Source organism: Diabrotica undecimpunctata, chromosome 3, assembly GCF_040954645.1.
Source record: "Diabrotica undecimpunctata isolate CICGRU chromosome 3, icDiaUnde3, whole genome shotgun sequence".
In the NCBI taxonomy this organism is placed as follows: Eukaryota; Metazoa; Arthropoda; class Insecta; order Coleoptera; family Chrysomelidae; genus Diabrotica; species Diabrotica undecimpunctata.
In genome coordinates this window covers 7,202,929-7,215,588 of record NC_092805.1, presented here as the reverse complement: position 1 = coordinate 7,215,588, position 12,660 = coordinate 7,202,929, and the positions used below count along the sequence as shown (strand labels likewise).

The 12,660-nt window shown below is 33.5% G+C and overlaps 1 protein-coding gene across 45 annotated transcripts in view; it reads left to right on the top strand.

The window, feature by feature from the left end:
- The window catches only part of Mhc (myosin heavy chain), a 38,913-nt gene that overhangs the window by 4,982 nt on the left and 21,271 nt on the right, over positions 1-12,660 (top strand). For 8 of the 45 annotated variants that reach the window (XM_072525206.1, XM_072525184.1, XM_072525188.1 and 5 more), the window contains 10 exons: positions 892-1,035; positions 3,120-3,276; positions 3,541-3,568; positions 5,636-5,834; positions 5,892-5,955; positions 6,012-6,110; positions 7,108-7,211; positions 8,920-9,057; positions 9,146-9,415; positions 10,542-10,712. In XM_072525206.1, coding sequence (XP_072381307.1) covers positions 892-1,035; positions 3,120-3,276; positions 3,541-3,568; positions 5,636-5,834; positions 5,892-5,955; positions 6,012-6,110; positions 7,108-7,211; positions 8,920-9,057; positions 9,146-9,415; positions 10,542-10,712 — 1,374 coding nt within the window. Of the gene's footprint in view, positions 1-701; positions 846-891; positions 1,036-3,119; positions 3,277-3,540; positions 3,569-5,635; positions 5,835-5,891; positions 5,956-6,011; positions 6,111-6,529; positions 6,634-7,107; positions 7,212-8,564; positions 8,669-8,919; positions 9,058-9,145; positions 9,416-9,791; positions 9,963-10,171; positions 10,343-10,541; positions 10,713-12,660 lie in introns of all 45 variants that reach the window. The other 37 variants (XM_072525200.1, XM_072525210.1, XM_072525218.1 and 34 more) reach the window with 12 other exon arrangements.

The following is a 12,660-nucleotide window of genomic DNA, read 5'->3' as shown; positions in this document are numbered from 1 at the left end:
TATAATGTATGTAATGTATAAAAAACCAGCTATCTTCAGTATTTGCAAAAAGATCGTTGAAAAAAATATGAAATTGTTGTTTCAAGACTATTAAATATCAGCTTAACGATCATTAACTTCGCTTTTAAATTGTTAACAGCAAAAATAGCAGTATTGAAATTCCTATTTCATATTTGTCAAACATTCGGTCCTTCTCTGAATTACATTCTTTCATAAAATAGAAGAAAAATTACAAATTTTACAATGTATTAAAATAAAATCCAGTTATTTGCTTGGACAATCTCGCCCCATGCAATGTAAATATAATGTTTTTCATAGCTTTGTCCATTTTTCGGCAATGATTTTGTTCTGGTTGTTCTTAATTGTTTTATAATCACGAAAAATATTCAGGTCTTTAATTTTTCACGATATAACAATTCTTCTTTTTCTTCTTCACTACAAGAATCATGCATTTGTTGCAAAATTCTCTTCATATATTCTGCCCAAATGGCGTTTAACCGTTTACGATTTGTGCGATATGTTTATTCACCTTAATTTTCTATATCAACGTTTACCACTTTTTCTATGTTCAACTTGAGTTGTTGGTATAAGCTTCTTTTTCCATTTCTTGTATCTACGGTTTATTTAGTGAAATTTTTAACATTAATAATATCGATAATCCTTATTAGTATAAATACTAATGTATACTTTGCTGAAAACAGGAAAAACAATTCAAAAAAGAAAACGTTCACCAAGTGAATCCCCCCAAATACGAAAAAGTCGAAGATATGGCAGATTTAACCTACCTAAACGACGCTTCTGTCTTACATAATTTGAAACAACGTTACTACGCTAAGCTAATCTACGTAAGTATTCCAAACTCTGTACTAATCTATTTTTATGTTAAAACAGGAAAAGAATTTCAAGAAGGACCAAGTAACTCAGGTCAATCCTCCAAAGTACGAAAAGGCCGAGGATATGTCCAATTTGACATACCTTAACGATGCTTCAGTATTGCACAATTTAAAACAACGTTATTACCATAAGCTTATCTACGTAAGTGGACAAAAATGACCAAAGGGATGCTAGAAAGTATGGATGAACATCTACTTTACGCGATATGAGTTAGAAACCTTTATAAGTCTTAAAAATACTATGTAATGATGTTTATCGATATTTTTTGATAATAGCAACCCTTCAATGCATGGACGACGTGAATTTGCATTTGGAAAAACGGAAATACACCGCCAAGGCAATTCATTTGGATTCCTTCTTCAACTTGGGGAAACAGGAAATACACTCCCATAGTTTGATTCTTTCAACGTTGCCCAGTTCTATATGAAACAAAGAATTTGGGTTTTTTACTTCATTACTCATTGTGTATGTTCATTCTTCAAACATTTCAATCATTTTGATAACGTTTAATATAACAACTCTAGTATAATGTATTGAAATGTTTGAGATCATCAAAACTACCATCAACCTAACAATTTGATGGCAGTTTCTTTCATTGTTCATCTCTGTGTTGTTTTTAATATATCACAGCTTCAGAACCAACTGTGATATAGTTCTCTTGTTAACATATTTTTTATTTGTTCAGATTTTACTTCAAATTCTCTAGAGAAAGAACAAGTTTTCTACAAAACTAAATTTTTAAATAGCTCTTTTAATACCTTTAATTTTCGGTTTGAACAAGAATCTGGACACCTATTTTTTTGGATTTTTTCTATTGTGAATAATATTTTTATCTGAACTCAAATTTGTTCAGATTCTTTTTTTTTTATTTTTGGGGCATTCTACGCCGTTTTTTGTTGCTACAAATTAGCACTTTGTGGCAAAAATTATTTTGAACAGTAAACACCAAGTACTACTTGTAGTAAGTGAAACCACGTAGAAGCCCAGATTTATTTTTGTCGGTTTTTGTTTTTGACTAAATTTGGTTTTAAAACTGAGTTTTTGTTTTTCGTGATAAAAGATGATCGCTCTAAAGAAAAACGTTGTTGTCGCTCTATCTTTATGTTCTTTCAAATACTAAATATTACAGATTCAAGGTAGTTTTTTCGTTTTTTTAATATCACTGATAATGTTGGTATAATATATTAGTGTTTGACATTTTTATTGATGTTTCTTTTGTTATCGTCCTAAGTTTATGTTCCTGTCGTATATCCAACTTTTAAGTTGTTGATTACCAGTTTGAAGAGCATCAAATGGAGAATCCATGGAGCATCTGGCCTACACGGTGGATGCAGAAGGAATTCAAAAACCAATTTGTGCATTTTTGCCATCGTTTTCATCGTCTTGTGACACGCTGCACTGTCCTGGTGAAACAACAATTTTTTCTAGAATAAATGAGACCTTTTCTTTGCGATTTCGGCCTTTAAACGCTCCAATAAAAAAATTATAGTAGTCGCTATTGATAGTTTTTCCATGTTGTAACTTCTTGCGGGTCCCAAGATACAGAGGCTATAAACTTTCCGGAGTTGTGTTGTCTCTGGTCGCCTTCGACATCTTTCTCTGGATGCTGTCCATTCAGATAACTGCCGATCTAATTCCGGAGTAAAGTGATTGATCCATTGTGAACTGCCGAGACAAAAACTTCGACTTATTCCAACTAAGCATGTCCAAACGGCACCTGTGGGAAAACAGCTTTCTCATACCCAAATGTTAATGTATAATAGTCAAAATGCTACCATTTGATAACTTTAGAGTGTAAAGTGCTTTTGCAACTTCACTTTGCTCGTTTCCATAATAGTTTTCATCATTTTTTTTATGTTTTCGAGTATAACTGCATCATTTGGCATTACAGAGTGCTCAGCATTATTGGTGTCGGTACGACCGCTTTTAAATTCAGAAAACCATCGTTTAATGGTGGAAATCGATGGAACAGAGTCCACTTTTTGAGCCATTGCTTAGTTTGTGCGGTATTTTTTCCCATCAAATAACAGTGATAAATCAACACATGGAATTGTGTTTTTTGTGTATTTTGTTTTGTTTGACAAGCGCAAAAGTGCAAAAAGATAAAAGCGACCCAATATAAAACAAACTTGCCGAAATATTTTACACCAAAAACTCATTTTAAAAACTATTGCAAAATTGTTTGTGTTAATATACCGATATTAATCATACATTGTATATTTCAGACATATTCAGGTTTGTTCTGTGTCGCCATTAACCCCTACAAACGTTTCCCCGTATATACCAACCGTTGTGCTAAGTTGTACCGTGGTAAGAGGCGTAATGAAGTACCACCCCACATTTTCGCCATTTCTGACGGTGCCTACGTCAACATGTTGACCAGTAAGTATATTTTTTTAGTAGTTATAGCGGTTTTATTGTAAGGTTCTATTATTTAATTAACTAGATATACAATTTTTTTTAAATCATTAATTAATAAAGATAATAAATCAGCAGAAGTATTCAATAAACAATAGATTCATTTGTCTTTTTGTTTGCAAGATTTGTAACGTTTAATACGTGAATCAAACAAGAAATAGAACAAACACTCTTTTAACACATATTATTCTGAAGATGCTAATAAAATCTTTTTTTTTTTCTTTACAGATCACGAAAATCAATCTATGTTGATTACGTAAGTATCTAAATTTTTAGCAATAGCATATTGTAATTATCGAATTCATTCCTTCCAAAAAAGATGACGCAGTTTATATTTTTTCATATTAGTCTTCCTATTTTGCTCAGTTGCAATGCACCAGTACCTGTCTCTGTTAATATTTTCCTCTCATCAAACTCCACCAAGCAAAGAACCCCGTGCTCTTGACGAAACCCAGTAACTTTCTTAGTGATTTTAAGACTTTTTTCTTCGCTTTAAATACTGGTCAGCACCATGGTTTGACCATCCTAAGCTTATTTCTACAGTCTGTCTCATTCTTAGCAGCTAGATGCAACACTGATCTTCATGACATCTATACCGTCTCAATCTTGATCTATCTTTTTGTCAATTTTCTTGAAATTTGCCAACCAGTATATACTAATATTTGGACAGGTAGTCTATGTTATTTAGTTGTTCACTTCATATTAAAACTTTTAAGTAAAATTGTAGGCATTGCAGCGCATTATATCATCTCAGTCACCTGCCCATTCTAAATACTTTAGAGGGACTTTCAACACAAGGTCTCGATATGGCTTTCCCAACTTTCTTAAAAGATCTATATGAATACGAAGATCTGATCTATTGTTGACCTAACAGATCTTAATTTGCTTTAAAATTCATTGCAATTATTGGTTCAGACTTGTGTAAGTTTTGTGAGAGAGTATAGTACAGATAATCTTGTGGATTTCATGTCAGTATTGTCGTCATTACTGCATAACATGTCTTCGATGTGCTTCATCCATCCTTTAACGATATTTTTCTTACAAGTACGGTTCCCTCTTTGACTCCACACAGATTTATTTTAGGTTTAATTTATTATTTTCTGTCGTTGCGGTTTCTAAAATGTTTCAATGATTTGAGCATTTTTACTTCAAATTTCATTTTTTTGTTCTTGTGAACATATTTTCCTCTATAAAGTGCTTATAAAAATGCCAAGTCCATTACTTAACGTTGGCTATCATAATTTTATTCACCGTAGCTGTGAAGGGGGATGACGAATACTGATTAAACCACTTACGATGGTTAAGAAACCATGATAATGATGTTCTTCTTGGACCGGAACCCCTCTTTCTATTTATTTTACGTTAAATCGCTCTGGGGGTCGAATGACAAGAGCAAAATACTCTTTTACGATTTTCACTTCTTCCGTTTATTTTCTTAAACATTGTAATACCTCTTCATTTGTTTCTTGATCAATCCAGCTTATGCGGAGCAGCCTTAGATACACCCACGAACTTTATTTAATAGAGATTTAGTGAGCATCCAGCTTTGAACTCCATAAAATAATGTCTAGAAGGTGTAACATTTGGCGGGTCTTATTTTCAGGTTATTATTACTTCGTTCACATATCAAACCACTGATCTTAATTCCGTTGACCGTGATACCTAAATCAACTCTGGCAAGTGCCCCTTTGAGAATATGCTCAAATTATAGATTAAAAAGCAAGCGTGACAAGATGCACCCCTGTCTAACTCCACGGAGAGTTTTAATTGATTCAGAAGTATCTAGGTGAATTCTGACATTTGCTTGCTGGTCATAGTATAGATTTTGTACAATTCTTAAGTATTTGTCGTCTATTACTACTTGTTCCAGAACTTTCATCAATTTTCCATATCTAACTTTGTCAAATTCTTTCTCAAAGTGTATAAAGCATATCTAGACAAGATGATCTCTACACATTTGAAGCAGTTGCACGCTGAATGGAGCCATTCTTGTTAGAAGAATATTAAGGAAACCAAATTACGTATCACCAGTTTCTCCATCAATCTGAGCATAAATTCTGTAGTGAATCATTTGAAGAAAGATTTTTAAAACGTTACTAAAACATTTTACCAGAAAGTAATCACGTTGTATCACTAAGTTTCGCAGTTTCTTCCTCTTCTTTGCATGTTTTTTGCAATTGCAAGTGTCCAATCATCATATCCTATGTCGTCTTATTAGAGCTCCGTATAAATGTTGCTCATTACAATCTCCATACCCAGTCCCTAACCCGTATGTCTGTCTCCGTTCGTGCAAAACTTAATAATATTAATCTTCTGTCCCCAGTGGTGAATCTGGTGCCGGTAAAACTGAAAACACGAAGAAGGTAATTGCCTACTTCGCCACCGTCGGTGCCTCAACTAAGAAAGATGCTGACCCCAACGCAAAGAAAAGTAACTTGGAGGATCAAGTCGTACAAACTAACCCCGTACTTGAAGCCTTTGGTAACGCCAAGACCGTGCGTAACGACAACTCTTCCCGTTTCGTAAGTATACACGTTCAAGTGGTCGGTTCTTTACTAACAGTTTCCTAAATATTTTAGGGTAAATTCATCCGTATCCACTTCGGCCCAACTGGTAAACTTGCTGGTGCTGATATTGAAACTTGTAAGTTTTTAAATTGATGAAATTGTCTCACTTGTGCTAATCTATTGTATTTGCAGATCTGCTAGAAAAGGCCCGTGTCATTTCCCAACAGCCATTGGAAAGATCTTACCACATCTTCTACCAGATCATGTCTGGATCTGTACCTGGAGTTAAAGGTGCGATTTCTGGTTACTTTATACCTTTCATATACCATATTTTATCTCGATATACAATATAACTAGAAACATTACTATTTTTTGGTACTTCCAGCATTTAGTGTTGGAATTCAGATAACAGTTCAAAATACATACATATACAGTGAATTAGGTATACAACAAAAATTTAGAATGGATTTTAAAAGAAATATTATAACTGTTTATTAAACTCTGAAAAAATAATTACATGCAATCATTAAAATTAATAAAAATCGATCTCAAAATACAAAACATTAATGAAAACAAAAATAGCTTCAAAAAGAGATTAAAGTTAATATTTCTTTTAATATCTATGTACATTCTACATATTTCTCCAAACATACCTTAGTCTGCACGTATCATATCCAGATGTAAACATGTTTTATTTCCTGTGTACTCAGATATGTGTCTCTTGTCTAATGACATCTACCAATATTACTACGTGTCCCAGGGAAAAATTACTGTTCCAAATATGGATGACGGCGAAGAATTTGGATTAACAGATGTAAGTGGGCGGAAATATTCGCCGCAAATACTCTACGTTGCTGATATACAGTCTAAACGTAGAGAAGTGGCGATGTAACGACACCCATATGAACACAAGTGTCACATCCGTCAAAATTATTATTCGTAGATCTCGAATATCGTCAAGTACACAATTTTGAACGCTGCTGTACTTGTTAATAGATAGAAAGAGAGCTTTAGTAGAAATTGGTCAATCTTAAGTTATTTTAAAATGGAATAATTTATGAACAATTATAAAAGAAAATAAAACTAAAAATTTAATTCAATTAGATATTTTATTTCCTTTTAAGATAAACTTATCTTTCCGACAATGGCTCAGATAAACCAATTATATTTTTTGTAGAAGTTGGATCAATATGTGACAATGTACCCTTTCTTTTTGTTGATTTATGTAAAATTTTCCTATAAGTCGCTATGAGACAAGACTTATAATTCCTTTCTTTTAATCCATTAGAAAAGTGTTTGTTGTCTAACAATATCAACGAATACAATTTCGTCGCCCAAGGAAAAACTACAATTCCTAATGTAGATGATGCTGAGGAATGTAGACTTACAGATGTAAGTGCCTTCTGACAGGCCACTGTCCTCTTTGTGTGTTGGGTGTTTGTTTATGTACTGTTAACGTATTCTTCTAACTACTGTTTAAAGACGAATTATGCTGTTAGTAGCATCAATTCGTTTTTTAAAGTACGTGTTACGAAAATACATTCTTATCTTTTTTATGTTCTAACTATTTCCTGTGTAGTTCCTACTAATATACCAGGTAGGAGCGATGCCTAGATTTTACTTCATACTGACACATTTTTTATTCTAGAAAAATGTCTATTAACAAATAGAATTTCCGATTACGCTTTTATAAACCAAGGAAAAACCAGAATACTTGGTGTCAACGATAGTGAAGAAGCTCTGGTAACTGACGTAAGCAAGCTGATGTTTCGCCTACCCTGCCGTCAGGGAGCGCGCAGTATGCACAACCAAATTTTTTTTGACACAATTGGACACATCTAGGCATGGCTCGCTCCCTGAGTTGCTGTTGTGAAACATTTTTATCGATTACTTACGCAACACAAACAAATACGCTATCTGTAAGTCCACTCAACAATTGCATATTTTTCCGCTGAAGATAATTTCCAAACTAATTCACTCTGCGTCCAGGTGCTCGTTCTGTCTTTATTTTACTCCATTCATTTACCCGTTTTGGTATTGAATTTGAGTCTTATAAGTTTTATTCGCTTTCCTTTTTGTGTCATTATTTTGATTTCTTAAAGTGTTTTCTACTTAAATTTTCCTGCCTCTTTAATTTGCCTTTGTCTCATTTTTTTTCGGTCCCATTTTGTTTTTTTTTATTATATCTATCCTTCGTAGAAGCCTCTTCTCTATTGCATTTATCCTGATGTTAAGGTTTTTTTAAGCTTACAATTCTTACAGTAACGTCTGTATCTCTACTATAATTATTTTTCATGTTTCTTTTCGATCAGTTTCTTTTCCTCCGATGACTATTTTCTTTGTTTTTCCATTCATTTCCATTTTTAGTTCTTCTATTTGTTTTGTCCATTTGTTTGTAAATTTTTATTTCTCTCCTTTTCCTCTTTTTCTGTGTGTGATAGTCGTTCAAAACTTCTATTATTTTTTATATACTTTTACTCTAATTCGGCACCAAGCTTGCCGCGCAAATTATATCAAATATGTAAAAAATATGTAGTTTGCTGGTGTGGACTTATAAATCATTTTACACATTATGTACATAATACATCGAACTGCTGTATATTACAAGCTTCTTGTTGGGCAATCGTATTATTCAAGAAAATAGAGATTTTTGGAAGAAAATTCAAATTTATTCTTTTAATTTGAAGATTTTTGTTTTGTCTACTGACAAACTAGATAAAAAATAATATTGTATTCCTTATGCAGACAAATGTCTTCTATCAAATGATATCTACGATTATCACAGTGTTTCACAAGGAAAAACTACAATTCCAAGTGTAGATGACGCTGAAGAATTCTCACTGACTGATGTAAGTTAAGCAAAATCCCCTTATCACCATGTGAGTGTCGAAATGACCTATTCTGTCAACTGAATTGTTAAAATATGTATCATAGAAATATTGTCCAAAAATCTGTCTACAAAATCTTGTCCCAACTGTACAAATTAATACAAATCCAGCTTGCTTTGTCTCACTAATTGACTGTGGTAAGTGCTGTTGTACATATACTGCTTGTGCCAAAAATATTATTTCATCACACTAATATTTGTTAATGTATTTAGGAAGCCTTCGATATCCTTGGTTTCACACAAGAAGAAAAGGACAACGTATACAAGATCACCGCCGCTGTAATGCACATGGGTTGCATGAAGTTCAAACAAAGAGGTCGTGAAGAACAAGCTGAACCAGACGGTACCGAAGTAAGTTTTCCTTTCTGCCTTTCACGTTGTTTTTAATACGGCAAGACAGACTCTCAAGAAATTACTAATATTGATTATTTTTCCGTAGGAAGGTGAACGTGTTGGTAAACTCTTGGGTGTTGAAGCACCTGGTCTCTACCAAGCTCTTGTCAAACCAAGAATTAAGGTCGGTAACGAATTCGTCACCCAAGGTCGTAATGTCAACCAAGTATCCTACTCCGTCGGTGCCATGTCAAAGGCCATGTTTGACAGGCTCTTCAAGTTCTTGGTCAAGAAGTGTAACGAAACTTTGGACACCAAGCAAAAGAGACAGCACTTCATTGGTGTACTGGATATTGCTGGTTTTGAAATCTTCGACGTAAGTTTTCGAGTTCAAAAAAATAATTGTGCAATGGAAAACGTAAAAAAAATTCAAAATTACTTTCAGCGCAATTAGTTTGTTTTAATTAAATAAATAAATTAAGACATTAGTTAATTGGAACAAAATTACAGTATGAAATCAAAATTACTTTCTATCTATTACATTTCCAAACAGAAAATATACATTGTACAGTTATTTTGTAGATATTTGTATAGTACTTACATTATTCATACAATCCTGTTCGTGGTGGAAAAAACTTTTGGACAGACAACCAAAGTATTTCAACTTGTAGTCACATTAATCATGCTTCTAGCTGCATCTTCCTTTGCTATCTATAATATATGCTTTATTTACTTTCCTCTATGCTTTATAGTACAACGGCTTTGAACAGCTTTGCATTAACTTTACCAATGAAAAGCTACAGCAATTCTTCAACCATCACATGTTCGTCTTGGAGCAAGAGGAGTACACCAGAGAGGGTATTACATGGGTCTTCATTGACTTCGGAATGGACTTGGCTGCTTGCATTGAACTTATTGAAAAGGTTTGCTTCTGCTAACTTATATTATTGGGAATCTTTGGTTAATACGGTGCAAATGTATTATATAATACTGATAATAGATTTGTTCCGTTTAACTATCAATTGTAGCACCCAATAAGCGAAGGTAAGCTTGCTTGCATACTAACAAAGATCATTTGGTGAAATTGTTATATAAGATATACCATTAACTAACTTTAATCATCTTTATCTAGTACAACGGTTTTGAACAACTGTGTATTAACTTTACCAACGAAAAATTGCAACAATTCTTTAACCATCACATGTTCGTGCTCGAACAAGAAGAATACAAAACGGAAGGTATTCAATGGACCTTCATTGATTTTGGAATGGACTTGGCGGCTTGTATCGAACTTATTGAAAAGGTAATTGGACTCGCGATAGAAGAATTTGGTATTTTGGTTTGTTTTATGTTAAAGCAAAAAACGTTAATCGTCGTAACAGTCTATCCATGTGTATTTTGTATTTATTGTTAAATGTTGTATTGTCCTGTGTTGATTCCACCAGTTGTTCAGGAAAGGAATCAAAGTGTCTTTAGTAGTTATTTGTGTATGTTTTAAATAGTTCAACGGCTTTGAGCAGCTTTGTATCAACTTTACCAATGAAAAGTTGCAACAGTTCTTTAACCACCACATGTTTGTACTTGAACAAGAAGAATACCAAAGAGAGGGTATTGAATGGGCTTTTATTGATTTCGGTATGGACTTAGCTGCCTGTATCGAACTTATCGAAAAGGTACAGAACAAGGGTGTAGACTACTAGCCCCTTTGGGGATTGTTCAAAAAATTTCATCAATAATATTTTACCAAATTATGCATTTGCTTCTATACATGGCTATAAAGCAATCGCATAAACCAGTCAAGAGTATTTGTATAGATCGAAAACTTTTTGGACAATGCCCAAATGTACTAAACAATGCTTCTTTTAACAAATGTATGTGTATTGTATGTGAAAATGTAATACAAGATTTTATGTTTAAAACGGTCGTACCTTTTGCAGTTTCAGGTTATAATCATCAATTACTACTACAATATTTGCATACAAACAAAACAAGCAAAATCATCTTTACACTCCATTCACAGCATTTTAATTGTTAGATCTGTTGCCAAGTATTTAACTCATTTTAAAAACTTTTTGTCCTATCATTATCCATTGCCAACAATCCAAAATGTTTAATGTTCTCACTGACTACAGTAATTCCTTAAATATTTAAATAATAGGCCTGTTCTTTCTTTTGTATTACATCTTCTTTTATTTGTTGTATACAACTTCTATCCTATGTTTAGTTTTTATCACAACTACTTCCAGAATATCATCATCATCATCATCATCATCATTGGTGCTACAGCCCTATTAAAGAGCCTCGACCTTCCCAAGTCTATTACGCCAGTCAGTTCTATCCATTGCCAACTGTTGCCAGTTTGCTGCGCCTATTTGTCTACCATCCTCATCTAACCATCCCTCCATCTGAGTTTTGGTCTACCCCTATTTCTACTTCCCACAGGTTGTGACATAAGGATTCTTCTAGGAGGGTTGTTCTGCTGTGATCTTGCCAGATGTCCTGCCCATCTTAGTCTTCCTATTTTTATAAAGGAAGAATATTCTATTTATTCTACTTCCAGAATATATTTTATATTATTCTGTATAATGTATAATATTCTCCTAAATAGTCAAAGCTTCGTATATTTGCTGAAAAGTCACTATAACTTTAAAATCCTGCAAATAGAAGATATTCCGTACATAAAATCTAAAATGCTTTTTGTGTTCAGCTAACACTATTACTTACAGTACAACGGGTTTGAACAACTGTGCATAAACTATTCAAATGAAAAAATGCAGCAATTTTATAACCATCACATGTTCATTCTGGAACAAGAGGAATACGAAAGGGAAGGTCTGAACTGGAATTTCATTGATTTTGGTATGGACTTGCAACCATGTATTGATTTAATTGAGAAGGTACACATAGTTTCCAGTAGGTAGTTTCTTCACTTTGTAGTATATGCACAGAACCCCTTATGTATATTTTAACAGCACTTTTATTGGCACTGCACCAGGTAATGTATACGACACACTCATAGAACTTGTAATTTGGTCACTCTGAAATATATTTAAAACTGAAGGCAGATATGTAACTGCTAAAGAAAAGAGTTTTAACTAAAATACAATGTTCAGATAAGGTAATTGCACATTATTTATCACCTGGTCACAGTTGGACAAAATCCTATTGCACAAATTACGATACTACTAATGTTACGTCTTACCAACCTTTTCTTCTGACGCCGTTTGATATAAACCGGTCGTACGTTTTCCCTTCTTTTGTACCATTCCATAATTCTGGAACACAGATATATTTTGAAGAGTCACTTGGTAGTTTTCAGAAAATTATTTGGATCTAATGCATCTATGATCTAATGCCTCTCGTTCATTCAACACTACTTAACAGTTTTAGTTTCTCTACTACAGAGATTGCATGCAGGTATCCCCACGTCTGTAGAAGCATAAGATATAAGTTCCTATAGCTTTTAATGCAAGGAAATATCGTTAGATGAAAATTATGGGACGTAGAAGAATTTCTTGGCGGCGCCACCTTCGTAAATGGTTCGGAATGAGATCGGTTAAATTATTCAGTGCAGCAGCTAGAAAAGTACAAATAGCCATGTTGATCAGCAATCTCCACAGG